Source organism: Aquila chrysaetos, chromosome 12, assembly GCF_900496995.4.
Source record: "Aquila chrysaetos chrysaetos chromosome 12, bAquChr1.4, whole genome shotgun sequence".
Classification (NCBI taxonomy): domain Eukaryota; kingdom Metazoa; phylum Chordata; class Aves; order Accipitriformes; family Accipitridae; genus Aquila; species Aquila chrysaetos.
Genome location: NC_044015.1, coordinates 23350599 through 23378436, shown reverse-complemented (window position 1 = coordinate 23378436; position 27838 = coordinate 23350599). Strand labels below are relative to the sequence as shown.

At 38.8% G+C, this 27838-nt stretch overlaps 2 protein-coding genes across 4 annotated transcripts in view; one reads left to right on the top strand and one right to left on the bottom strand.

Annotated features, from left to right (window-relative positions):
- The window catches only part of ABCD3 (ATP binding cassette subfamily D member 3), a 33924-nt gene extending 23288 nt beyond the window's left edge, over positions 1-10636 (top strand). For all 3 annotated transcript variants that reach the window (XM_030032399.1, XM_030032400.2, XM_041127842.1), the window contains exons 9-23: positions 162-304; positions 655-724; positions 1199-1268; positions 1390-1487; positions 1566-1657; positions 2236-2324; positions 2401-2473; positions 3535-3598; positions 4014-4091; positions 4185-4250; positions 4353-4442; positions 4665-4784; positions 5222-5326; positions 6676-6732; positions 7489-10636. In XM_030032399.1, the coding sequence (XP_029888259.1) occupies positions 162-304; positions 655-724; positions 1199-1268; positions 1390-1487; positions 1566-1657; positions 2236-2324; positions 2401-2473; positions 3535-3598; positions 4014-4091; positions 4185-4250; positions 4353-4442; positions 4665-4784; positions 5222-5326; positions 6676-6732; positions 7489-7566 (1293 nt within the window). In that variant the 3' untranslated portion in view covers positions 7567-10636. The remainder of the gene's footprint in view (positions 1-161; positions 305-654; positions 725-1198; positions 1269-1389; positions 1488-1565; positions 1658-2235; positions 2325-2400; positions 2474-3534; positions 3599-4013; positions 4092-4184; positions 4251-4352; positions 4443-4664; positions 4785-5221; positions 5327-6675; positions 6733-7488) is intronic.
- A 9259-nt stretch (positions 10637-19895) lies between these two features.
- Positions 19896-26892, bottom strand: F3 (coagulation factor III, tissue factor). Its single transcript, XM_030032402.1, has 6 exons — positions 26751-26892; positions 25440-25554; positions 23164-23348; positions 22576-22757; positions 22292-22451; positions 19896-21094 (listed from the first exon to the last, which is right to left on the bottom strand). Exons 1-6 carry the CDS (start codon positions 26818-26820, stop codon positions 20955-20957), a joined length of 852 nt encoding a protein of 283 aa, XP_029888262.1. The 5' UTR covers positions 26821-26892; the 3' UTR covers positions 19896-20954.
- Between the last annotated feature and the right edge of the window lie 946 nt (positions 26893-27838).

Sequence of the window (27838 nt, the reverse complement as noted above, 5' to 3'; positions counted from 1 at the left end):
AAGAAAGGAACATGATGGGAATTGCAAGAGTAATTGAATTGGTAACATAGACACATGGGAGGTGAGAATCACGGGGTTCATGCTTTCTGGGCATTTTGGATACAGATGTTGCAATTTGAGACCATCTAAATGGTAAGCTTTTATTCTTTTTTGATTCACAGGGTCCAGCTAGCATGATGGCGTACTTGGTTATTTCGGGGTTTTTCCTTACACGTTTAAGGAGACCAATTGGCAAGATGACTATTATAGAACAAAAATATGAAGGGGAGTACAGATATGTCAACTCACGGCTTATTACAAACAGGTATAGATTTACTTGGATGGCAAGATGTAAGTGACAAAGTAGTACTGTGGTGTAAATGGAAGCTGTACGTTAAAACATATTTGGAAAGTCTGATGCTATCAGTTCTGAGCAAAGCGTTTGCATCTTTATGCAGATTATTATTAAATAATTTGTATCTGCATTATATTCCTAATTCAAAAGACAAACTGTAGCTGGGAGTATAATAACCTCATGTTCTATTGTGAAAAAGTACCAACTCTTATTTCATAAAGTAACTGAAAGAGCTATATTCCTGTGTTTTATGGCTGACTTTCAAAGACAGTCTAACAAAATTAAGTTGCTTGCTTTGTGGGTTTGTTGTTTTTTTTTAGTGAAGAAATTGCTTTTTATAATGGAAACCTGAGAGAAAAACAGACTATTCACAAAACCTTCCGTAAACTGGTAAGACTTCTTTTGTCTTTTAAAACATTTTAAGCAAAACTTCAATTAATTTTATCATGGTGATTCTTGACATATATTAATATAAATGGAATTATAGTGGCTTGGTGTCTATGCTGCTACAGTCATTAGATTTAAAAATAAATCAGTAGGCTATAAGCAGAACACAAGTTTCTGATAGAATGGTCTTTCTTTTGCCACTTACCTCCTTTTTACCCACCACAATTACTATTCTCTTACTGCTTAGTTTCAGGTGTAGGTTGTTTTGATCTAGAGTGCAAGTCTTTGCCAGCAGGGACACTTGTGCAGTGCTTGTCACAGTTATAGGTGTGTTGAGGTATCTGTGACTTGCTAAAAAATAACTGTTTGGAACCAAATGTCTGTAAAATAATAAAAGATAGTAAACCAGGTACTGATAGTAGTTTGATTTTTTTTTTTTTTTTTTTTTTTTTTTACCCCCCCCCTGTAACTTACCAGGTGGAACACTTGCATAATTTCATCTTGTTCCGGTTCTCTATGGGTTTCATTGATACTATCATTGCCAAATGTAAGTGTTTGTCCAGTGCTAATGGATTGCTATAAATAACAAAGTGCTAAACTTTTTACATGAGAATGTTTTCTTATTGCTTCAATGAATGCGTAGCTTAATATTTACTCTTAAACTGCAGACCTTGCCACTGTGGTTGGTTACCTGGTTGTTAGTCGTCCGTTTTTGAACCTGGCTGATCCTCGTCATCAGAATAGTACTCATGCAGAACTTTTGGAGGTAAATAGAACGGAATTAAAACAATTTCCTGAATTTAAGTTTTGTTAGTCCACATAAAGAAATTTTCTTCTACTGTAGGATTACTACCAAAGTGGAAGAATGTTACTGAGAATGTCTCAAGCTTTGGGCAGAATAGTCCTAGCAGGCCGTGAAATGACAAGATTGGCTGGGTAAGCTTAATAGTAGTTGTGTAAAATAATCTTTTGTAAAATTATGTTGTTATTGTTTCTCAAACTCATTTTAATTCTACAGTCAGTTTCTTAAAATGAGATACCTGCTTTGTTCATTGCAGCACCCTAAAAAAATCTAGAAATTAAAAACATTTTATGCTGAAAACTTGTCTGAAGATGTGCTACTTATGTCCACTAGTAATTTCATATCTGAATAGTAACAGCATACAGTTTGAATGTTGAATTGAAAAGACATTGTCAAATGCTCATAAATCAATTATGTATTGATTATTTATCTAACTGGTTTTGGGTTTGGTTTTTTTACGTTTTAAGAAGAAAAGTTATCAAATATTTGGCTATTACAGGAAAAGGTTCTTGTAAATATTGTGAATATTGGACCACCTCAGTGCAACTCTAAAATGTGAACATTTGTTTCTGTGCTGGGTTGAATAGCTTTGTCATTTTGACAGTTTAACAGAGTACTCATTAGAGTGTCTATGGATTTCTAAAACTTCTAAAGATTAATTACTTACAGCTTGGTTTTTGGTTTTTTTTTTGTTTTTGTTTGTTTTTTTTAGTTTCACAGCTCGAATTACAGAATTAATGCAGGTTCTGAAGGACTTGAATAGTGGCAAATATCAGCGTACTATGGTATCACAAGAAAAAGGTAGATGTGACATAATATGTAATATGTGCATCTCTGTGTAGTGTTCCAGTCTCTAATACTTTTTTCTTAATTTAAGATGCAGATAAAAAGCAAGTTTTGCCTTTGATACCTGGATCTGGAGAAATTATCAATGCTGATAACCTTATCAAGTAGGTTTACAAAGTTTCCACAACTTCAGTACTTTTAATGTAGTCTGGCTTTTAAGTCTTTTCCCCTACCACTATGAATAGAGGTTTTAATACACACTATTACAGTATGCAATTCCTGTTGTACTATAGTTTATTTACAAATAATTCCACCTCACTCCCACTCAGCATTTCTATTCTGTAAGTCAATCCTTGTCATCTCATGTTAGCAAAAGACATAATATGCTGTCTAGATTTAGCCTTTTTGGTAACATTTCCTGCTGTCCTTTGGAATATGACTTCCCAGACCATTTTGTTGACACTTTATCAAATCTCTTAGAAATACATTGGTTACAGATTCTATTCCATTATATAATTCAGTTGTAAAAATCAGGGGCAAGTTTGTATTCAGTTTCAAAATATTTGCTTGTATTTTCTGTATGCTTAGACAGTTCATTGATGTACTCAAGCAGCAATCAATTCCTCCATTCTTTGCAGTCTGAGGAACATAGTATTGACATAGTAGTACTACTTAAAGGTATATAGTAAAGCTAGTTAAGAGGTTAAATAGCCTCAATCTGGTCACTGTGGAACGCAGATAGTGGAGTAGAGGGGAAAGGGGGGGAGGAAGAGTGAAAGGAGAAAGGAGATAGAGCTATTTTTATTATTTTGTTTTAAAAAAAAAAAAAAAAAAGCAAGGGGCACGTGAGCAGAGAAGTAATTCATTGTGTATCTTGGAACTAATGGAATACACTTCCACTAGCAGGTTTAAAATTAAGTGCATCTTTAAATGTAGGTTTATATCCACAAGATGTTTTGGAGACCAAAGGCTTAGAAGGATTCAGAAAAACAAATCATGAAGGAAAAAAAAATAAATCTGTACATGTTTGTTAAAATGCTAAAGTATTGCTTTTGGTTCAAGAACTTTCTTAGCTGTTAATAGTTGGAAGCTGGGGCAGTGTACTGAATGAAGTACTGCTGAAGTCTTGCCCTATTCCTTAAATCTCTGAGTAAGCATGCATTATTAGCTGCTTTTAGGCAACTGTTGTTTTTTGTTTTTTTTTTTTATCTTGCAATACAAATAGGTTTGATCATGTTCCGTTGGTGACACCAAATGGAGATGTTTTGATTCAAGACCTTAACTTTGAGGTAAGGTTTTTTTTTTTTTAATATCATAGAAAATTATATTCATATAAAATTTGAAAGTGAAGATGATAATTTCATAGGTAATCTGATTTATTAAAAAATGTGCAAACAAAAATGGAGAGGTGCTTATATGGTATTCTTAAATCTGAACAAAATTAATCATGTTAGTGTAAAAAAAAAAAAAAAGGCAATAAGCTATTTTCCCAGAAAATGTTCATATTGTTACAAGTGTGTTTTCTTCTGGCTGCAGTTGGTGCTAAACTAGTTGGAAAAAAAAAATTATTGGTGGAAATTACTCATTTTAATGTCAAAGTACTATGTACAAGCCTACAAGAATATCAGCTTGTCTTATTGTTTGTAGATGCTTTCAACAATACTTTTTTACTACCCTTTTAATGCATTGGCTTTGCATTTTTAGGTTCGATCTGGTGCAAATGTACTGATTTGTGGGCCAAATGGGTGTGGGAAGAGCTCACTTTTTCGTGTTCTTGGTGAGGTAAGGGAACTTTTTAAAATAAACGGGGGAGAATCCAAAGCACTGTTGTAACTGGACTTTTTTGGTCAAGTTTAAACCTTTTCCGTGTTGCAGTTGTGGCCTTTGTTTGGCGGGCGTTTAACAAAACCTGTAAGAGGAAAGTTGTTCTATGTTCCCCAGGTGAGGCAAAGTACTTTAACTGGCAATAGTGATCTCATTCTTCTTGTTTTGACTATGTTTAGAAATATTTAACATAGCTTTTTGTTTCTAACTGTATCTCAGAGACCATATATGACTCTTGGAACGCTCAGAGATCAAGTTATATATCCAGATACTTTAGAAGATCAGAGGAAGAAAGGGATTTCTGACCAGGTAATGATAATTTGTTCATTAACCCTTTGTCTTGCTTAAGATGAGTAATGCTTCAGATTTAAAAATACTGAAACTGCTATTAAAAACACTGCATTTAGTTTGTTTTTAATATTTATCAGGGTTGATAGTACACCAGTACAATAGTATAACCCTTTATAATATTTTTCAATCTTTTCTTTAAGTTCACTTAAGCTCTGTTTGTCATTCTTGTTTCAATGAAAGGTGCTGAAGGAGTACTTGGATAATGTTCAGCTGGGTCAAATCTTGGAACGTGAAGGAGGCTGGGATAGTGTTCAGGACTGGATGGATGTACTCAGTGGAGGAGAAAAACAGAGAATGGCAGTATGTCTTAAAAGCATAAGTACTTGACAAATACAGGACATAGGTTGAAAATGTAATCTGAATTGTAAGCGTTTTTTGTTTACTACGTATTAATATTTTACTTAGAAACCCCCAAAATGTGAAATACCAGAGTACTGAGAAAACAACCTAAAATAGTGTATATTGTACTCAAAATTTCATAGGAAATGTTGACCTTTTACCATACCTTACACTTTGATTATATAAGCAGAAGTTCTAAAATAATTTTTTTTTTTTTTTTTTTTTTAGAAGTAAAGATAAGATATAGCTTTTGGATTTTCAGGCTTCAGTAGGTGACAACTTAAAAGAAATTCCCTTGCCACAGTAAATATTTGGACACTAATTCTTAGTTTAACTTCTAACACTGCATTATTGGTTGTAGTTTTGTATCCACAGTAGTTTTTTGGTTTGTGTTCCAGATGGCAAGGTTATTCTATCATAAGCCCCAGTTTGCAATTCTGGATGAGTGCACCAGTGCTGTTAGCGTTGATGTAGAAGGCTACATTTACAGCCACTGTCGAAAGGTAAGCTCTTTGTTTCTGGAGTTATATCTCTGTGTGTTAAGAGGAAACTTAAAATGATACAAGGTGCAGTCTTACTTATGCCTAGTGCAGATTAAAAATTAAAAAAAAAAAGCTTAGAAGGGCATGCAATGACCCTTTTGCCCACTAGAATTCAATAATTGTTTTGTAGTCTTAGGACAATTTAGATGTACATGTGGCCTCTACATCAGAGAACTCTTACTAACTGCTAAGTAACCTTACTTTTCCAGATAAACTCTTAGAATGTCAAGTGAAGATCAAATAATCTAAAACTTTAGACTTTTTTGTTGTTTGAGAGGTTTCTTTTGGCCAGGGCAACAGAAGTGAAAGGCTGGAAGTTAACATTTGCATCTATTTTGAGATATGAAAAGACAAGCACTCTAGGAAAACTTGATAATATTAAATATAGTATTATTTTTTCCTTTCCCTCTTATACTCACTATTTCAGATTCTACATAGTGCCATGTGAAATATCAGTAAGATTCAATTTCACACCCCTAGCCTGGGAAAGAATAGGCTTGAAATAACATTAGTTATTGAGTAGCAGTTTTCTCAGAATGATAATGGAGCAAAGCTGTGCATCCACTAAAATATCTGCTTGAAACTTGAAGTGGGAACTTAAGGAGCCTTATGTAGTAGTAAATTGACACTAGATGAGGACTGTGCAGAAGAACGGATGTTATTTCTTGAACTAATTTTACCACATTAATATCAATACCCTGACAATTTTCTAAGTCTGTTTTGCATAATTTGTATGTTTGTTTTAGAGTTAACTGTTGCCAAGTGCTAATGCATGTTATTGAAAAATAGAATTCCTGGTTAAGCTGTCCTTGCAGAAGGAAAAAAAATGTTACCCTGTTTTATCAGAGCCATTTTGTCCAGGTGCTACTGTTAGGGATGCATAATTAACTGAGTTGCAAGGAAACAAAGGAAGATTATTCACCTTTCAATTATCACTTTGAGTTTATAATTCATTAATAGCTTTTGTGGTTTTGGGGTTTTTTTGCTGTTAAAATAGACTTCTTTTAATCACTAGGTTTGTTGTTTTACCTGCCTCCTACCTTTCCTGCTTTGCCCAGTTCATTCCACATTTTGCCAGATCACTAGGAGCAAAAGAATGGTGAAATCAGTTAAAAAAGATAAACCCCTACTGCTTTTTTTTTAACGGCAAAATCTTGTATTAGGATTACATATGTATACTGTTAATAATAAAGCCTGGAAGTTTGTGTTTGTGAATTTAAGCTCTTCAGCTGATACCATGCTGAAAAATAAATAACACCTAAGCCATGAGAAAAATTAACTGCTTTGTTGTGTGTATTTTCTTCATGTAGGTTGGCATCACTCTCTTCACTGTCTCCCACAGAAAGTCACTCTGGAAACATCATGATGTATGTATTCTTTGCTTTTGCTAAGGATATCTGTAGATGGTAGGGGTTTTGTTGTTTGACTTTCTATTAAATTGACTTTACAATTCAAGATGTTCTCATTTTACATCCTAATAGGTCATGTTCTGTTTTTTTTTAAAAAGGCTTTACTTTCATAATCCAGTTGCACTATTTGAAATATTATGCTTCTAGTTATGAAGGGAAAAGTAACCAAAAATCTGTAAACATATCTAAAAGTAGCCTCAAAAATATGAAAGGCTTACTAGGTACTTAAGTCTTCTTTCTTAACCTCAAAAACCCTTCTTGAACCAGAATCCAGTAAACAGCATGGACTTTTTGTTTTCAAGATACCTAATATATCTATGCATTAAAAAAGTTCATTCCTAATACATGGACTTCTTTTGTTCCAAACTGAGATTTTACTACTGTTATTACTTTTTATGCAGACAGACTCTGTGTGTGGGAAAAATACTGAATTAACACACAGGGATGAATGTGTACCTTAAGTATATTGTTACAAAACCGAAGATAGCAGTGTTAAGTCTAGGTGTGGCCATTAGCAGACTGATGGATGATATGGAAAAAAAAAAAGTTCTTTCCAGAGGCAATTGAATTTATTGCAACATGAGGTGGGATAAGCTTACCATCTGGCTAGCTGAGTTTAAGATTTTGCATTAAAACTACTTCAAAATATAATTTTAGGCATTTATAGAGCTGGTAATTTTCAGGTGGTTGATAACGTCTGTTCTTTTATTTCAGTTTTATTTGCATATGGATGGCAGAGGAAACTACGAGTTCAAGAAAATAACTGAAGACACAGTTGAATTTGGATCTTAGTCATGAACTGAACTGCTACAGAGACTGATGATTACAGGAAGTGTGTAGAATGGCAGACATTGTACAATAAAACTACTCAGCTTGTTTTTTAAACAAATTAACTAGGATAACCCAAAACAAGCTGTTAAGCATTAACTATTATGTAGGATATTGCTAATTGTGTATATGTTGGTTTAATTATTGATATGTACTAAGAATGTCCTTATTCTTGTGGTTTAAAAACCTGCCTAAATTAAATTGGGCTTAAATCAGTGTAACCTGATTCATCCTGGGATGCAAACCATTTGAAATCAGCTGATTTGACTTTTGTAGACCTTCTTTCCCTTCAATGAAAAGCCCTGTTAAAATTAGGGTTGCTACCTCTCTTGTTCCTGCAAAGCAGTCTTGGATTTTTGCTCGTTCTATGCATATTTCTGAGTTATCTCACGTGGTGCAGGACATTCTCCCATCTTCAGATCTGTGCCCTGTTAAATGAAAGAGCCTTTTCCTTGACTAAGCCTTGTGATGTAGCCAATACGACCTTGCTGATAAAGAATGGACTGAACCTGAAAGACAAAACTAATTCCTTCTGGTAAAAATATTAAGCTTGTTCTTTGCTGGGTTTTGGATTCTCTTTAACATCTGTCTGTCCATGCAATTCTCTCTGCTGCTCAGCAATCCTTTTCTCTCCCAATTTAGCAAGAGCTTCATCCATCCCACACCCCAGCTACCCTTTTTCAGTCAGAGAAATATTATGGTAATGAACAGTTGAGAGGAGGTTGAGGGAGGAAAGGACTAACAAAAAAAAAAAAAAGGAAAAGAAAAGCGATGTTCCTTGTATCAAACAATCTTATGCATGTTTTCAGCTCTGAAGAAGTGAATGGGTCCCACAAGTAGAAACAGAGAAAAGAATGTGGATCCAATCATTCTTCTCTTGAAATCAGTAGGGGTTAGAATGGGCCCAAAAATCTGTGAAATAGCAGACTGTTGTCTGTGCTGTGTGTGTTCAGTCCTGTAATACAGCAGTTGCTTTTTCCAAGTTTGGCCTTTTCTCCCTCTTCAAAAAAAATCAGATCTCCTCATGGTTTTAGCTGCCCTTCAGATCTGAGTTTGAACGCAAGTGGTAACGGTACTTCCTGTTTGGTCTTCCAGGCTGTGAAGCCTAAAATGATGCTTTCATCCTTCGCATTTATTCTGTCATTTGCCATGATGTTTCTTGATTTCTGATACAAATTATTCACCAGTGATTCTCGCTGTTGTCTAAGGATCTCTAGTCCCCGCTGGTTTTCTTATTCCAGCTGCCAAATCCCCTTGAAGAAACTGAACTCTTTAAATAGTTTACTGTAACCATTTTTTCCATGCAGATGATTACTGTGGTTGCTGTGTGACTTTGACAAACATAAATGCAGCAAGGTGATTTTTGTGATCAGGGAATAGGAAGGTATAATTCAAACTGAATCGGTGTTTTGTCTTTAAAACAATTTACAATACCTGTTCTACAGTGAAGGTCTGATAGTTTTTTAGTGTTCCATATAAGATACAATACAGGAATGCACTACATGAAGGCATGCATAAAATATGCAATAAATCTGTTCTCTGTGCATCTTTTATCAAGGCTTTAGATTAAAAACAAACCCAACTTTTTATAGAATGGGTATGTGGTTGGATGCACTGCTGTCTCTTAATTTTTACCCAATTTGATTAGTCATCATCTTTCATGGTGAAATTGCTACCTGATAATATTTTTCCTTTTATCATAGTTCTTGCCCATACCTGTCAGTGCTACTCTTCTCTCGTAGTACTCAAATGCAAACAGCTATCCTGGTATAAGAATCTAGTGACCACAGTGGGTTCATAGTATAATGCATCAATGAAAATCAAGAAAGCCTCTCTGAAGTGTGGCATATTCAAGAAAATAAGGTACCAGAATAAATTTTTGTGCTTGGTCCACAAGAAGGCAAATAGATATCTCATTTACTAATTTTTTTCTGTTCACTCACATTCTCACATCAGCCATAACGTAACAGGTAGAAGCATGCTGTATGTGAGGTGGTAGTCTTTTTTTTAAACTGTAACCATGAAAATAGGGATGCCAGATAGTTTGTTGTGTGGGTTTTTGGGTTTGGTGGGGTTTTTTTTGTGGGTGGGTGGTTGTTGTTTTTTTTTTTGTGAAAGTTCTCAGCACAAATGCGACTTCTTCTCTTGGAAGGGGTGTTTTAATAGCCTTTTAGAGAGACAAAGAAAAATAAAAATCTTTAAAATGAGGAAGTTGCTATTATCTTTGTGACTAGGGCAGACTTCACAGTGGAGTAGTGAACTTGGCGTACTTTAATGTATTTTTAACACTGACAGGCAAAACCACACGCAGCACGCTTATATAGCACCCCAGCAGCCAATCCCAAGGTACTTTACAATTCAATTGGTTAATAACCAAATTTTATGTAATCTCAGACTTATTTTACAAACTAAAAAGAAAAAGAAATTAAAAATCCCACTCCATAACCAAGGAGGAATAGGTTTGCCTTTAGATGCCATGAAGTTCGTTGAAACTGAGGATGCTAGTTATCTCCTTAGGGCCAGGACTTAGTGTTTCTAAATATACTGGAAGGAAAGAAAAATACTCTTCTGTGCTTGATTGTAAGAGAGGCTTATAAAGAAAGTATAAAAAAAAATGATGTTTTAGAATTATATTCTTAAAAGGCCTTACATTAAAGTATTTTGAGATAGACTTGGTTTAATGAAAGATTGTAAAAAATCTAATGGAAATGATCCAAGTCTCAGTTCTGTTGCAGAATTGCACTGTGATACTGTATTTTAGCTGTTATGTCTTTTTAATAGCACAAGTTGGAAATTTGTAAATTGGAATTCTGAACTATCTTAGTAAGAGAAAGTACTGATGAATATTTTCAGTCTCAAACTGTTGGTGCTTTGAAGATGGTACTGGTAATAGTCAGATGGCTGCATTTCAACAGTGGTGGGAAACATTCCTGTATGTAAATACTGTAAAGTGTTTTGGAGGGGGAAATGGCGCTATATAAATGTAAGACATTAAGTGCCTCTGAAATAATAATAAATCTAAAGATAAAATATATCTAGGCTTTCTGTGTTTCTTGATTAGGAATTTTGTAACAATACAGTGAATGCCTACTCAACAAATCTCAAGTTACTTCATGAGCCGATTGACTTGTGTTCAGCTTATAAAGTTGGTAGTACTGTCTGAAATTCACCCTGGAATCAGCCAGATGATGCCATCCAGTTGTACGCTTAACAAAAAGCATGAGCTCAGTACTTGAAGATACCTACTTAGAGCAATTGGATTATAGGTGCATTAATCTGTTTTAGGTCTGCACTGATTCTGACCTCTCCTCTCTTCTTTGTCTGCTGGCTACTTCTTTTTGCTTCAAGTTTATTGATTTTTAGAAGGGTGTGGGCCTGAATAAGGTTAACATAATATCAGTACTTAATGTGGTAATTCTTTTGAGAGCTCCTTCGTCTTTCTACTTTGAGGAAAATAGGATAATCACTCTCCACCTTTATTGTATTTGTGATTTTTAAGGTTTTTCCTTTGTTGTGGTAGACATACCAGCTATCAGGATACTTGAAACTCAGTAGTGTGAGAGTGAAACCAAGATATGCTTGAATGAACTAATTTTAAGTGTCTTCTCTTGTGATCAGTGTTTTCTAATGCTAACTAATATTAATTTTTTCCTTAGCTGAGATCATTTGTGCAACAAGTGTGTTGTGTAGCATTCTTAAAGGGTAGAGCTCCCTTTGAAAGGAAATTCCTCAACCAAGGATGCAGTCTGAAAATCTAAGTGTCATTCAACTTAGCTGATGAGCTGCATAGCAAAAAGGAACTTCCTTGTATGGATGGGATGTTTAATACTTAAATTTAATATTTAGAGTAGTATGAAGTCTGCTACTTGTTCAACTTTGGGCTCTCGGCTACCCAGTTAATTCCAAATGCTTGTTTTGTATGCATCAACACTTTTAATTTTTCCTTATGTAGAGGGAAAACATCAGTTCCTGGCACGGTAGAACTGAAACCATGGAGAAACAAATTCAAACTCCTTTTCAAGGATCAATCCACCCTCTTTTGAGGATGCTCAGTAGCTTTGGTCCAGTATCTCTGAATGTTTACTAAAGCTCCAGACAGCTATCCCTTCTCAGCAGAAATTAAGGTTTCGTGATGAAGACTATGTTTGGGAGGCAATGGTGCTTTCTACAGGACTAGCATGAGACTGGAATAAGCTGCAAGGTGAACATCGCTGTGAACCTTGTCATCTTCCATCCCAAGTGCAAAGCATGCTTCACTGCATAATGGATATATTTTTCTTACCAAAAAAACCCACCAGCAGGAAACATGCACAAAAATCCAACCTACCTCTGACCCTTGTAATTCTGGGAAAAGTTGGGAGTGTAAGCTACATCCTAGCCAGTACGCATGTTGCAGGGATGTTTCTTGCCCAAATGTGGCACAGATAGATTGGAGTAGATACACCTGGCTGGACAGCCCAAATACAGGATTACTTTAGCACCATTTGAAAGTGACTTGTACTGTAAGAAAATTCTGGATGTATTGCCACTTCGTTAGCTCTCTACTGTATACTAGAGAAGATGAATAGTGAGAAACAAAGCTACCATGACACTTACTTGACAGGCTTTTTAATTAAATCGCATCTAGTATTGACAACTTAAATGACTTATGCTTCTAGAGAATAGGGAATTCAATCTTCATGTTTCTTAAATCTATAAAGAGGAAATACCCTGTGGCTTAGGACTGGAGAGAAAGAACTAGTTTAGTGATTCTTCCATAGGATTCACCTTTCTGCACACTCAACAGATACCAGTGCACCATCTAATCCTCGGTTTTCTGAAGTGGTCTAGAAATGTGAAAAAACATTGAGGTGGCCTATCATCAAGATAGGAGTTAAAAATCCATTATTAAAGTTTATCTATAATTCTTATAGATATTATGAGATGTCTGTAGAAACATCCATGATAATGATCCCCTGAAGTCCAACTGTGAAAAATAGTAGGGGGGAAAAGGTTACCTTGGTTTTATAGAAAAAATAAACTGCAACTTTTATCTGTCAAGAAGAAAATCAACTGTGTGCAAGTTCAAATTTCTGCTTATAAAGCTGCTGTTCAAAACACTTAGTTCTATGTATAATGTATTTGCTGCTTTATTAGGTGTATATACCAGTTGGTTTGTGCCAGTCCCTTTCATGAGCATGGAAAGAGGTTTCTTGGTATTATGAATTGGTGATGTGCATCTGTTTTGGGAGGAGGTTGGTTAGTTGGTTTTCCCTTCACATGTTGTGGTTCTAGGCTCTTCCTAGTGCTCTGAATATAGTCAGATTTTTATTAATGATGCCTTAAAATTCACCTGGAAGTTTAGAATGGCTGTGCACATTACAGGTTCCTGTAATAAGTTTGTTTTTCAACAAAACAAACAACAAACCCATTCAAACATAAGATGAAACTGGTTTCATTTCAAAACAGAAATATAGCCAAACTAGGTTACTGTGAAAGCAATTTGTCTTTTATGTTAAAACCTTAGAAAAATGTTATCTTCAAAGTTGCTCAGCCATCTTTGAACTGCTGCATCATTTTCTTTCCTTGTATACAAAAGTAGAGCCAGATGACAAGCAGCCTGGAACTTCACAGACAGAAGCTGTCTTAAGGGAGTAATTTGAAAAACATGACACAGGTTTTAAATAGAAATAATATGCCTAAACATCTGGTGAAAGCCTATGGGGATTGACTTTGGAAACTAAAGACTTTTTGCCAGTAGTCCTCCAATGAATGCAACAGTGCAAGAATAATCATCCAACTGTCATTTTAACATGGGAGAGAAGGGGAACTTGGACACTCCACTTCTGTGGAATATTTCTTTCACAAACCAGGCTTAACAATCACTCATGCTCTCGCACTGGTTAGAAACCTCACTCTTAGTGACCTTTGGCAAGTCTGAACAATAAAGATTGAGTACAATTGCTTTTACTGGCAGTAGGAGCTCTTGCGCTACAGTGCCTAGCCCTGTTCCCCACTCTGCTTGTCCACAAACCAACATCCTTATTCCCCACCCGTCCCTCATTCTGGGAAACAAGGGGCATCCACACATGATGCCGCACCAAAATAGAACAGAACTGGAAAAATGAGGTCAATGCTGTCTAGACAAAACTAAGACTGCTGAGATTGGTTTACTTGGGTAGGAATAGGGAACTCCACCTACATCACTGAGCAAGTTTTCTGCATTAAAATAACTTTAGAGTTTGGCAGAAATCAAAGCTAATTTTTTTAAGCTTGGTTACAGAAAGTTGGGGTAATACTGCTCTGGAAAAGACACTCCATGTATGCAATTGAAGAGACATTCTTCTAGGTAACCAAATATACCCTTCACTTCCTTAGACTGAGCAGTTTAGTGCAAGAAGCTGCTAAAAACCATTTAACTAATTTTAATTATTGTGAATCGTGACAAGGTAAGTAGTATGAAGATGCCCCCCCAAATAAGCTAGCCTTTATTTACTTTATTGTGGTATTTCTACTGCAGGAATGTATTGGCACAAAAGCAACAGAGCTAAAACCAGCTCTGTCAGAAACTGCTAATGTGGCAGACTTAGTAAAACACTGAAAGATAATGAAGTATCTATAGAGGGGCTGATAAGCTGATGTATTGGGGAAAATAATGGTTAAAAAGGCATGTGTGCTGGAGACTTCTTAAAACTCAGATGCAATCTTACATATTGCAATGGGACTTCTGGAAAGCCAGGAATTATTAGCAAATTTTTTTGGAGCTTAGTAGGGAATTAAGGGCCAAGGTCAAATCTAGACATTGACATTCTTTTCTTTTTTAACCCGCAAATGCTAACTAGATAATTAAAAAAATTAAAATATATTAAAAAAAATTAGAATAGTTGTATTTATAATAGTCCTATGTAGAAAATTTTGGAAAAGCCGCTTGAGGTTAGCGCTTCAATGCTTACAAAAATCTCTTCATGCTTAGGTTGTTACCTCTGTAAACTTCCTCTGAGGCACTGGGGTGCATCATGATGGTAGGATAGAAGGTACTTGAGTAGGTGGGTCTGACAGACAGTAGTAGTTCCTGTGTACACCATGTATTTTATTGTCCCTGAGGTTGTTTTATAGTGTAGTGACCTGCTTGAGAGACTCAGTACAGAAGATCAGCCCCTTAGCTGGGACCTGTTTTGACTCCTTGTGCCTGTCACTGTCTCTAGAGTGGAAGGTCATTCCCTGAAAAGACTTTTTGGGGGTTGCTTTTTAGAGACAAGCTCAGCAGAACTCAGCACATAAAGCCCAAAATAGCCCGAGTTACAAATGTGGCTGTATTCCAGCTATTCCTACCCATGCCTTTCTTTTCCTTGCTGCTGGACAAGTAGCACGTTCCAAACACAGATTACTTCAACATAAGTTACAGGGCTTTTGCAGCTTGATTTATGACACGTGCAGTAGTAACACATTTTCCAATGCTCCTAGAAGACTTCAGTCCCTTCTTGGAGGTTCTCAGTCTATTCCTCTAAGAGTTAAAAGGGCAGCGGGAAGAATCTGTTCTATTTGAAGCATACCGAGGAAAGAAAGTCTGGTAAGAAGCTTAACATTCAATGTGCAAATCTCCTAATTCTGAGCTACTCCTGAGTTTTCTGAGACTAAAGGAGAACTTTGTCAGGAGAAGGGAGTATGGTTTTGTGCAGGTTTTAACGCCATCATGCAAACAATGGGTAAATAACTACTTGCTGCTACCTGCTGGATTGTTAACTGGGGCCTTGTTGCCAGTAGTGCTTGAAAACTGGACAAAACAGGGTATGTTATAACCCAAGATCCCCGGAGAACCTGGCAGAGGGAAGCACGGACTGAATGGAAGGCGGGGGGGCGTTCAGGGGGAGAGAGCTGCTCCTGCCCTTCCTATCGGATCTCATTGAACTGTTTAGACTATCTGTTGCTCTTTGTTATTAGGAAAGAGAAAATCTAACAAGTTTCACATGCCCTTTTCTTTCAAATTTTGGTGAAATCTGGATTCACACTGGGTATCAGTGTACTAGCCATTTAGGAAAATTTGGATTGTTAACATACTGATTGTACCTTTCTTTGCCACTTGGGGTCACTTTTTCTAGGCACGCAAAACATAATACCAGAGCAGGAGTTGCAGAATTAATATCGTAAGGATGGTTCACAGTGTAAGTTGTCTATGCAGTTCTACTGTTCTGATATAGCAGTGTGAAGAGCAAAGAAGGAACGGATCTGTGGTGCTCACGGTTCCACTACTATAGTGACGACTGCAGCGGTGACATACGATGGTATGGTTGCACCCTTGATGCTTTATGGAAGCAAATAATCATGTAATGAATGAAGTGGAAAGATGGGAAATCAGACTGAGTATCACTTCTGTGAAGATGTACGTATTTGGTATGAATGGATAGTAAATTATGAAGGCAGCAGAGGGAGAACCTGTGTTAATCAAGGATGCACTCTCTTTAAAAAAAACAACAGCACAACACCTTTTTCCCTGGAATAATGAGTACTTTTTATTGGAGTAGGTTTGAAAATCTCACTTGTCATTCTAACTCTTTCATTACACTAGCTCTTTAATTATGTGATTACTGAAGAACTAATTAAAAAATTGTGATCTCATTGGGAAAATACTTCTCTGTCCAGAGGAAGGAGGTTTTTAATTAAACCTTTTGATGAAATAGTTTTGTGAATATAACAATGTCTGAGTACTTTGCTATTGAAATATTTCTTGAAGTAATAAGGTAGAAAATTTGGAAATGAAAACAGAAGAAAATGCATCAGTGAGGATAACCGAGATCTGGAACTGTGAATATTCTTTGAGTTCAGATTAATAACTTCATTGCTAGTTAAGCCACTAAAACCATTAATATTTAAAGGTAATTAGGTGCACTGAGAAAGGCACTCAGAGCAGTGCTAGCGAACATTGTGGAAGCTATTGATCCAATTGTGGTGACCAAGGGAAGCCGTAGAGAGTGAAAACATGCTGCCATGCTATTAATATATTCTTGATTGTTGATTAAGGGATATATATTTATTCAGGTGCTATATTTTAATTTAAATGAGATCCTAACCAGCTGTTTGCAGAAATGAGAGAGTGGGTTAATCTCTGGGGAAGAACAGGTAATGGAAATGAGTAGGGGATGGGGGAGAGGAATGGAAACATCAACAAAGGAGGCAGGGGAAGTAAGGGAACAGAAATGTTGTGAGCTTCTTACAGGAGCAAATCACTGAACTGTGTCACTAATAGGGCACAAATTTTGACGAGATAAGAAACACGCACAATCACTGCAATTAGGCATAGGAGATAGGACCTGGCTGTAAAAGCCCTGGAGGCAGTCAAGGTGTCTGTGTCTCTGTTCCTAGGTACTGGCAGGTTTTACTGGAAGAAATCACACCTGAAGCAAATCTTCCTATGGACTTGCCTAATTCAGATAGTTAGAGGCTGAGGAATTACAGGGAAAGATGTTCCTTCTGGGTGCTTTTGGGGTTGCTGAAACGGGCTATATGGGCTGAATGAGAGCCTGTGCCAGAAGAAGCAGAAGGATCTCACCAGTGGGAAGATTTCTCATCGTAAGGTGGAAGGAAGAGGAGACCTGCAGCGCATTTGTCCTGGTCACTATGCCCTGAGCTTTTGTAAGTGTCCTGCTGTAGAGCGCTGGAGGACACACCCCAGCAAATAAGGGAAGGGCAGAGCTTTCTGTGACAGTTTCTCTTTGTCAAGGGAGTGGGCGTACTGTGTGAGAGAGCATCTGCCATGGTGAATAACACCATCCCTAATAAAGGCTGTGGAAAGATTTTTCAGCTGGCCAGTTCCTGCTTCTGTCCTGCCTAGCAGGCTGGTTTGTTTTTTTTTTTTTTCCCCTGTCTTTCTCAAACACGAAAACCAGGTCTTGTCTCTCACTCAGTGAGAAACATAGAGTATAGAAAGCATAGTTATTTGTACATGGATAAATACTGCATTATTAGAAGACTATTCAATTGACTCTTGGGCCTGGTACTGCCAAAAGGCCACTCATTCCTGTGTATTACAAGGTTCTGAAATTGTGTAGCAATCACTACCAATGTGCAGAATAATCAGCATTACAAAACTGAACCAAGAAGGTAATCTGTCACAACTGTTTATTCTCACTTACTTAATGCAGAAATTCTTTGTCCTGAGTTGCCACATAACTAGTGATCCAAATTAAGCTTATAATCACATTCTTATCATTGCATGCCTCTCAGCAGCAGCCTTCTCACAGTGGAAAGCTGAGTCTGCTGGAAATATATTAGCTAAGCTATTTGCTGCCATATCTATCATATATACCTTTATGAAGTCCTGTACAGTTGTTCATTTTAAGTAATGGCAGTAATTTTATTGTCCGTAATGCTGTTAGGGCTGGCAGAAAAGTAGCATAACAACATTAGCCTTTATTCACTCATGTCAAGAGGAATGTGGTTTTAAAGCAGTACTATGAAAGTGGCTTATTACAGTATTCAATGTTACACATTCATTTGCATAAGGCGAGAACACAAGTACCGTGTCAGGGAACTGTGCAAATGTTTTTTCTGTGCTTGAAATAGTTGGATACCTTTTTCTGCAACACATGACAAGGAGCAAAGCAGAACAGGGGAATCAGGAGCATCAGTAGGAACACCCTTGCTTACAGAAACCCGCTCAGAAGGTAAGCCAGGGAGCTTAGGTATGTAGGAAAAGCCTTCCCTTTCTCACACTGATTCCCTGGGTGGCTGGCTCCATCTTAAATGGGTGCAATGCTGAAGTGGCCATTTGTGTGATGTAGATAGGATCTCGTCTTTCTTCCTAGTGACAACACCTTTATTCAACAATTCCTTTTGCCCACCATGATACTCTGAGAAAGTTAAATCTCTGCATAAAACATTTTGCGTGGGCTCAGTAGACTGGCCCAAGGGATCATACTTCCAGAGGTTTGCAATAAAAAGCCCCTTTCTCAACTGTCTCCACAAACAGCAAAAAATCCCTTTGAAATAGGATCTGTGAGCCCCGTGAACTCTGGTTACTCAGCATTGTTGGATGATAACGTACTGCAGCTAGGGAACAGAAGTGCTTCAGGTTTCCAGAATTTGTGCAGTAGGGGGTCGCTCCTATGCCATTCAAGGCAGTTGTTTGGATTTCTATGGGTTTTCGTTTGTTCAGTCTTTCTTTCTTTTAATAAAAACAACCTACATATTCAGAACAATCCAAAAATCTCTTAAGTAATGAAGGATGATTTATAACACCATTCTATGTAGCTTATGAAAATCAACTGCGTGGTCTAGTTTAATAAATGCTATGCTGTATCCTATAGGCTTTCCTTTTCCTAGGGGGTCTTCCCTTTTCTGAGCTTGGCACTGCATGAAGCTGAGGAAGCAGAACAGCACAGGGAAGGGAAGTAATGATGACAACTTTGGAAAGTTTTTAAATTTACTCCCACAAGCTCTCTCATATTTTTGATTGCTGTTGTAAGAGTCCTCCTCCATACAAGGCTTATGCATCAGCAGAAAATGCATTAAGCATTTATTGCACAATATTAAGTAAACAGGGTTTTTATGTGGGGTGGTAGGGTGGTGGTGTTTGTTTTCTTCCCCTGTAAAAAAAGGAATCGAAGAAGAAAGAAAACCCCCATAAATCACACTCACACATTCACAGGACTCTTAATCCAAAGAAAGACGGTACCTATAATACAGTAGGGATGAAAAAACACAAAATACTATTCTGTAAAAATTGGTAGATTGTGATATTCATTTTATCCAATGTTACTGCTTCTCATAAATGCAACGGAAATCTTCTTTTAAAGCTTTGAGATATACAGCCAATTAGTGCCAACTACAAGACGCTTTTTTTTTTTCTATTCCCTTGATTATTTTTGTGTGAGTGTGCACCTATCACCATCATTAGCAGCAGCAGTATATACCAACATTAGTTGCAGCATTTCTCATAGTGCCTTGAATGAACATCAGTACCACAAGCGGTACAGGTACCACTGTGGGAATCCCTATGTGATACCTCCAAAGAGATGTCTAGTATGCTTTTTGTTAGAATGAGAAGCTGTGACTGCAAACACTGAATAATTGCTCACATAGGCAGACAGCTGAAAAGCAGCTTGGGACTCTTCAGAACCTTTCATCAGTTCATGAACCGTGGCTTCTCATATTTTTATCCTTACAGATAGTAGGTGCCCTGCTAGTCTATTTTGCAGGGTCCTGGTTAGACTTCTGGCACTTGCCTACACTGCTGTCACCAGGTAAGTTCCCTAAATGCATTTTTAACTTTAGCTCTGGAATGAATGTTATGTTTCTTTTAAAAAAGGAAAAGAAAGTTTTAGTTTCCCAGTCACCTTTATTTCACTAGAAAAGTATAAATTACCATCATAAATACAGATATCACCAGTATAAAAATTAGATTCTCATTTATAAAATAAATATTAAAATAGTCAAAGCAACAGGTACCTCCAAATCCCATCACCAAGATGATTTGTACCTCTACCACAGAAACTATTCATTCACCAACTGTTTAATTAAAAATAACGTTCAAAATGCAGTAAATACTGCTACCTACTCAGTCCTTGCATGAAGTGAGTTACTACTGACTCAAAAACTGCAAAGTATTTGTTCTAACACTTGCTTGGAACCATCAGACTACCCTGTCTGTATAACTCTAGGTGTAGTGTAATCTGGATATGCTTTCCAGATGGATAGCAGCTACCTACTTCAAGAGTGTTCCTTACAAGTCACCAGTACAGTAGTTTTAGTTTGTTTACCTTTGATTGTCTATATCCAAAGATAAATAGACCAAGTTAATTTTATCCAATAAGTGCAGACATAGTAGTAGCATCTTTGTCACATCTGAACTACCAGATCATTTCACCAGTTAATAATGTTAAAAGAAAGTCAGATAAATACAGGTTTTGTTTCATAGAAACAGAAAAATGTTCCTTTTAGTTAGGTAAAGGACATATATTTTTCAAAAGTAGTGTTTTTTTCCCCTCACAAGTACCATAAATCTTCTGGCTCAGTAAAGCCATACTTTCAGAAAGTCTGTACCTGGTCAAGACAAAGGTCCATTTAGTTCAGAATCCTGTTTCAGACAGGACAATAGAAGGAGCTTGGGAGAGTGTATGAGTAGGGTTAGGTTATTGTAACAGACCACCAGAATACTATTCCAGCCTCTGGCCACTAGTGACACAGGGGCTTCCTGATATCTGGATTTTTCATCTGTGATTGTCTAATGGATTTTTGAATCCATATAAAGTTTGGCCTTCAAAATTCCTGTATCAGAGAGCCTAAAAGGCTCCACCCAATTACCCAATTTATGTTTTTTGTTTTGGTTTGGTTTTTTTTGCTTTGGAACTGTCACTAGTGTCCACAACAGTTTTTCCTTAGATGCTGTTAAGTGGTTCCTTTTCTCTTGCAGCTTTTGTTTTCTTGCGTTTACACAGGATCACTGATAGGACAACAGCAAGAGTGATGACTGCAATCACTATCACTGCTATGATGATAAAGACTTCTGCTCCGTATTCTATAGGGGAGGAAGAAAAAATCCAAGATTCAGTTATCAGAAGCCATAATATCACAGTGCTGCAAACTTTTAGAACCCACTTCACTGAACTTAAAAATGCTTTCTGTATTTTACAGTATCACAGACGTGGAGTGACCACCTCAGTGTGAACTGAATTCATTTTAACGTGAATTTGTTGGACTGAGGTAAAGCTTTATTTCACCTGGTTCACACTAGGTTTTTAATCTAGTTTAGTGCACTAAAATACCATACTACCACCACAAGAATAAGTTAAACTATTCCCCCTACTCCTGAATTATTTCTGTGAAACTAAGCCCAAGGGGACACTTATTCTAGGTTAGAAGCTAGAAAACACCAACAGAAAAGATTTCTATTCAAGTTGTAATTTACTAGAATTCAACTATAGTGATAAACAAAAATATATACCTAGATAAGAAAATTAATTTGAGAGAGTTAATTTGCCAATTTTAGAAGAGCTTTTCTACTTGGAGTGCAAATATTCTTATCTGGTGGGGAAGAAAGATACAGTACAGCAATGTGATATTATTTAATAAATATTGATGACTTTATATTGAATAAAGTGTTATCCAGATTGTTTGTCTGGAATTAGACTGGCTGATTCACCAACCGCTCACTAACTTATTTACCAGTAAAGAAGTTAATCAGCCAACCTCTGAACTTGTAATGTAACAGTAAAGAAAGTCTTAGTCTCATCATCTGCTTTTGAGATAGTAACTGAAGTCCAGTTCAGACTACAAGTCAATGGAAATGCCTGTTAATGTAGGTTTCCAGCACTCCTATGTTTTAGAACTAATCCTTCAAGCACTTACTACGGGACCTGTTATTGGAAGGATCTGAGGAAAACAATCAGAAAACACCAGAAAACAAAAAAAAGAAGCTGAAGGCTAGTGTTGAGGTCTTAAACCTCAGTGACCAGCCATCAACTCAGACAATTTAAAACTAATCAGAACAGTTTAGCAAAACCCTAAAACCAACTCCAACTAGCTAAAGATGGTGGACTGTGAGTTCTTCCCCTGAGTTTCCATGTTCCGTCTGTGTCCTCTCACTTACACAGCAACTAGCTTATTTTATAACTTAGGCATCACAATTTAAAGAGGTATAAAAATATACTCAGAATTGAAGTGTCTTTTTGTTAGAATGCTAAAGACTGAATGACAGACTTCACCAGATACCTACCATCTAAGATATTTCTTCCTATGCTGGTACAAAGCACCATGCTTTCTTGACCATTACGGTTTTCTCTGCGGGAGGGAATGACTCCCTGTATGTAGAAGCAATAGTTCTTTGTGTTGTCAACGCTTATTTCAAATTTATGGCTTTCTGTTGTTGCATCTTTCTGTAAAGGAAAAAAAAATATTTCAAGAAAGCGTTCTCTGCAAAAGTGTTGGTTCTTAAGGTAGCACAGAAATTGTGTAGCTATAATACAGCTACAGAATATGTAGAAAGTAGTTAGACCTTACCTTTCCAGAACTTTGATCTTTCCAGTAATAGAGTTTGTATTCCAGGTCATGTTGGAAAATATCTCGAATACTTTGAAAGCTTCCATTAGGAAATGTATATGGTGTAAGTGGATCTTGGAACACAACATTCAGTTTGGAACCTTTCTGTGTGTAATTCTGTATCTCCGGTTTTCCGAGAACAGCTAAACAAGTATTTTTAGAATTAAAAAACTAGCATAATCTTTTCTGCAGAACATGTTCTTTTTTTCTTCCTCCCTCTACTCGCTTTCCTCCTCAAATCTATTATAAGTTTACAGAGCCAAAGTAATACAGTGAAATCCTGGATTATTAACAAATATCTTCATCTAATACACAACGTTAATAAAATGGCCTACTCAATGCAGCAAGAAACAAATGGTAACCAAAATGTTACACACTCCCCTACAACAGGGAAAGCTTTATGCCTGAACGTCGTCTTCTCAGATATCAGTATGGCTACTGTAAGAATCTATAGGAAAAACCTTTAGGCCCAATTAAACCCTGTTCAAGTCAATGGAAGTAATCTTGAAAGGAAGTTTATGATAAGATTTAATTGGCAATCTTACTTACTCTGACTATAAGGTGTAAATTTTTCAGAGACTGCAAAAGGTGGTTCTTCAAAGTTATCCATCCCCGAGGACGTTACAGACAGTATGTGTGCTGTGTAGGTCTCTTTTACATTCCTGAGCACATCAGTAACATCACACTCTGTTTCTGCTGTCAAAATACATTTTTTTTTGGTGTCAGATGTCTGCCTGAAAAGAGCAAGAAAGAAGCGTCAACACTTTCCAAACAGACTTTTACATATTTAGATATGTTAAAAAACATTTTTTCCACTCAAACTCTATAGATTTCCCTCATCCAGTGGAACAGTCTTGCAGGTGTACTAGGCTGAAAAGAAGAAAAAACCTCAAAAACCGCTATCCTGTACAGCTATATTTCACAATTCAAAGTAGGATCAAGTAAAACAAATATAAGCCATAATAATTACAGAAATATGTTATTGGATACATATATAAATTCAAAATTCAATCCTTTCTATGAATTGAATAGAAACCATAAGTAGTTCTGATTTTGGATTTTTCTGCAGTTGACTTCTTATATTTTTTTAAAATATAAGATGCATAAATCACTTTGAAAGTGTTATCCTTGATGCATCTGAAAACTATTGCCTTAAGAAACCTCGTTTGTCCTAGGAAGCTCTGTTGACACCAATATTAACTGTTTAATGTGACAATGAAGTCTCCTTATGTATCACCTGTGTTTGCATCTATGCAGGTGCAAATGTCACCAAGAACCAGACAGTAGCAGCAATTTTCATTGCAGAATTACAATTTTAAAATATTGACAAAAACATGACCTATGCACTTCTCTTGATTTTTAAATTATAGAAAGAAGGTCCATTTAATTGAGAAATAATAATGGAACCAGGAAAAAGGTGTTAGTTCCCTATTTTACTTCCTAATAAGAAGGAATGAAAAAACAGATTAGATACTACTGCTTCAATTCTTTTCCCTACTTTTGCTGGTGAACTAAGGAAAAGAAAAATTGTATGATCTCAGCTGAAAGAGCAAGAGTGCCAACTGTTTAGAAATTAACAAATGAGTTTTCCTCCAAGTCAGTCAAGTTTTGAGTCGCCTGAAATCCCTTCTCTCTTCACCAGATTTCTTATGATGTCACAGACCAGTTAGTGACAGTGTTCTAGAGACGCCTTGAAAAGAGACAGAGGAGATTGGATCTTTGTGATCAAACAAATGTACTCTGTAAATTTACATAGATGAGAAAGTAAACATTTAAGCACACTTCATCCATAAGAGCAACTCATCTAAAGAAGTGCCTCTGTATCAGAACTATACCTGATTCTATACCGAATCTTGGGCAAACAGACTTAAATTTTTTACAAGCACGAATGGCTGGAAAGAAACTCCAGATTCATAAATTCCATAAAATTCATTCTGCTAAGTGTGTGCTTTTAAGTTTATTAATTTAATCACTCCCTTAAAGAATAAAAGAGCACATCAGGCCATTGCACTGGTATTTCATCATTAGTCATGAGAGAGCTCTCATTTCTATGCCACTTTTACAGACAGAGGAGACTACAGTACCATATTTTCATTAATATGTAGGAGAGTTGATGATGCAGTTTCCCTTCGGGGCATGTTTAATAATGGTCTATGAATTAATATGGGAGCTAAGAACAGCACAGATTTATTACTGAACTTCATGGAAGTTTTTGTGCAGTATTGAAAGAGGTGTTAGACACTTCACATAAGCTGGTTACTTTTTATGTCCACTGTATTTCATAGCTTACATAAAACATGATGACAGAGGAAGTCTCAACAGAGGTAGATGAACAAAAGTAATTTTTAGTATTACCCAGCAAGACACATCATTCATTTACTGTGATTCACCAATTAGAATAAAATGCAGACTCATATTTATCAGACACCTCCCAAGACTAAAGACGAAAGACTCAGCCCAGACACCTGGAAAGACATAAAAAGCTCAAGTTCTATCTAATACCTGGTATGTCAGATTGAGTGTCAACTTCCTCAAAGTATCCTGGCCTAGATCTCCAGTACAGCTGGCCTGCACCAAACCCTAGAACTGAAATACTGATCCAAAGCTCAACTGTCTGTTTCTGAAGTGGGCAAAACTGGAAGCCTGAATCAGATATTCTCACAGTTGGATACAAAGAAGTATTAACAGCTGGGTTAGCAATTTTCCTAAATCCTCATGTTTGGGCTCTTTTCCTGTTACATTCAGTCTCAGAAATATTCAGACACACTCTACTTGCATCTTCTTCAATTGCCATTAATGGACACACCTTGGTGATATCTACTTACCCATGTATTTCTACTGTATAGAAGTAACCTGATGGTTTTGGTTGCCACTGTAGTATAGTTTTAAAATTGATAGAAGACCAAGTTATATTAACTGCTGTTGGTAGTTCTGGATTGCCTTTAAATACAGAAAAGAGAAGGGTGCCATCAGTCATCTCACGTGTAATTCCTGGTTCCCTGCAGCCACTGTTTAGTTAAATGAAGCTGTTGCTGTTAATTGCTACTTGGAAATGTTCTTTTGGGGAAAACTGTATGTAATTCCTGGTTCCCTGCAGTCACTGTTTAGTTAAATGAAGCTGTTGCTGTTAACTGCTACTTGGACATGTTCTCTTAGGGGGAAAAGGCTCGGTCCTGCCCTCTGGGCTTACGCTCATCTTACTAAAGGAATGTGTCCTGGCAGAAGCAAGAAATATGAGAAGAAAATTATTTTCCCTCTTGTAACCCCTAGGTCGCTGAGATAACTTATTCGGAGTTCCGTCTAATGCTTCCTTTTTGATCCAAGACCTCTGAAGAAGCTACAAAACTTGAAGATACTCATGACAGCGTCCAAGCACCGAACTAGGGTGGCGTGGTTCAGGATCATCCTTGGCTGTATCTGCTGCAGAAGGCACTAGCTCCTAGTTTCCCCATTTGTTTATTTGGGGAGGACAAAGTCTTCAGCGCTCGGTGGCTGACCTACGCGCTTCTATCTGAGAGGGGCTACCCCCGGACGGACCCGCGGCCCGGGCACAAGCGGAGGGCAGCCCCGGTGACCCGGCAGCCCGCCGCCCGGCTGACGCCGCCGCTGCTTCGGGGAACTGCCTGGGAGGAAGCCGGAGCAGAAAACCCCGCGCAACCCCCGCAACCTCTGGAAATCAGCGTTCCACCGAGCGATCGCCTCATTACCGCCGAAAGACCACCTCCTCCGCCTCTCCGACGAGCTCGGAACGGGCGCCGAGGGACGGACATCGTGCGGCCCGCTCCTTGCCGCTGTAGGTCGACAGCCGCGCGCAGCTGCCGACCCCCGAGACGCCCCCCGGCTCCCCGGCGCCGACCCGGCTACGGGCGTTGTCAAGGTTCCCCCCTCAGGAGAAACCGGCCCTCGGCGGCCCGAGCGCTCCGCCGCCCGGGTGCTGAAGCAGGGCCGGGTCGGAGCCGGGGCCCGCCGCGGCCCGCCGGCGAGTGCCGCCCCCCCCCCGCCGCCGCCGTCGCGCGGCGGCTCCCCTCGGGGTCCGGCGTCTCCCCGCCAGAGGGGCCGAGCCCCGCCGCCCGTCCCCTCCGCCCGAGCCAGCGGCCCCCCCCCGCCCCCCGGCCTGCCCGCCCGCCGCGACCCACCGGCGGCGGCCAGGCGCCACAGCAGGGCGCTCAGCAGCAAAGCCCGTCCTGCGGCGACGGCGCGCAGCATCCTCGTGGGAGCGGTCCGTCGGGATTCCGGCGGGATCCCGGCGAGATGCCGGCGAGGCCGAGCGCGGCGAGCTGCCGACGGGGCGGGAGGCGCCGGCTTATATCTGCGGGCGGAGAGGCGGGGACTGCGGGCGCCTCGCCCGCGGGGCAGCCCGGCGAGGAAGGCGGTGGGAGCGGCGGAGGCCGGGTGGCCGGCCCGGACGGGGTCACGGGGAACGAACGGGAGCGGGGCTGGCGGAAGCGCTTAGGCATCGCCGGGTTGAGCAAGCGGAGGAGGGGATCTTCAAGGAAACTGGCTTCGCTGTGAGGAAAGGGGCGCTGAGGGAAAGGGCGGCATGTCCCCCGCGGGGCTGCGGCCCCGGCACCGCGTCCCCGGGCGCAGGCCCACCCGGGCGTGCACGGACACCTGGGCATGCCCGCAGCCCGTGGCTCCCGGCCTCCTCCGTGTCCCCGGACCCCCGCACCAGCCCTTCGCTTCCCGGCCCTAGGACGGAGTATTGGCGCAACTGGGCAACGCTTGACAACCGGCTTCAACCGCCGCAAACCTGTGGCTGGCTGTCAAGGGCGAGGGGTGCTAACACGACCCCGGCTGGGAGATGACCGCTCTGGAGGGCAGCTGGTCCTGCGGAAGTGATATTGGGTTAATTAACTTAGGCCCTGTAAATTCTGAAGGGCTAAATATCTCAGCTCTTGCCTCGCCACACCAAACGTTCGACACAACCATTCGGCTAGCTCACACCCTCTGTTCGCTCGCTCTGTGCAGGCGCCTACGCGAACCCTGCCGAGGCGCACCGGTCATACGAGACAGCAAGTAAGGCTCAAGTGTTCAGGGGTTTGTAGCTCACTTCTCCCATAAATCAGGGACCCGTTAACCCTCTTCCTACAAGCCTACATCGGAAAGGCACGCCATTTTCACAGGTAACAGAGACTCTGTCTCGGACAGAAGGTTTTCTGAATCTCAGCCTGCAGCCTCTGCGACAGGCTCGCTGGCCTCTCTGGTGTATATATTGCTCTTTCTC

Coding starts and splice junctions, on each gene's coding strand:
- F3 (XM_030032402.1), bottom strand. CDS start 26,820: ATGCTGCGCGCCGTCGCCGCAGGACGGGCTTTGCTGCTGAGCGCCCTG. Junction 25,555..26,750: donor GTGGCGCCTGGCCGCCGCCG/GTGGGTCGCGGC, acceptor CTGTATTTAAAG/GCAATCCAGAACTACCAACA. Junction 22,758..23,163: donor ATTTACACCTTATAGTCAGA/GTAAGTAAGATT, acceptor ATACTTGTTTAG/CTGTTCTCGGAAAACCGGAG.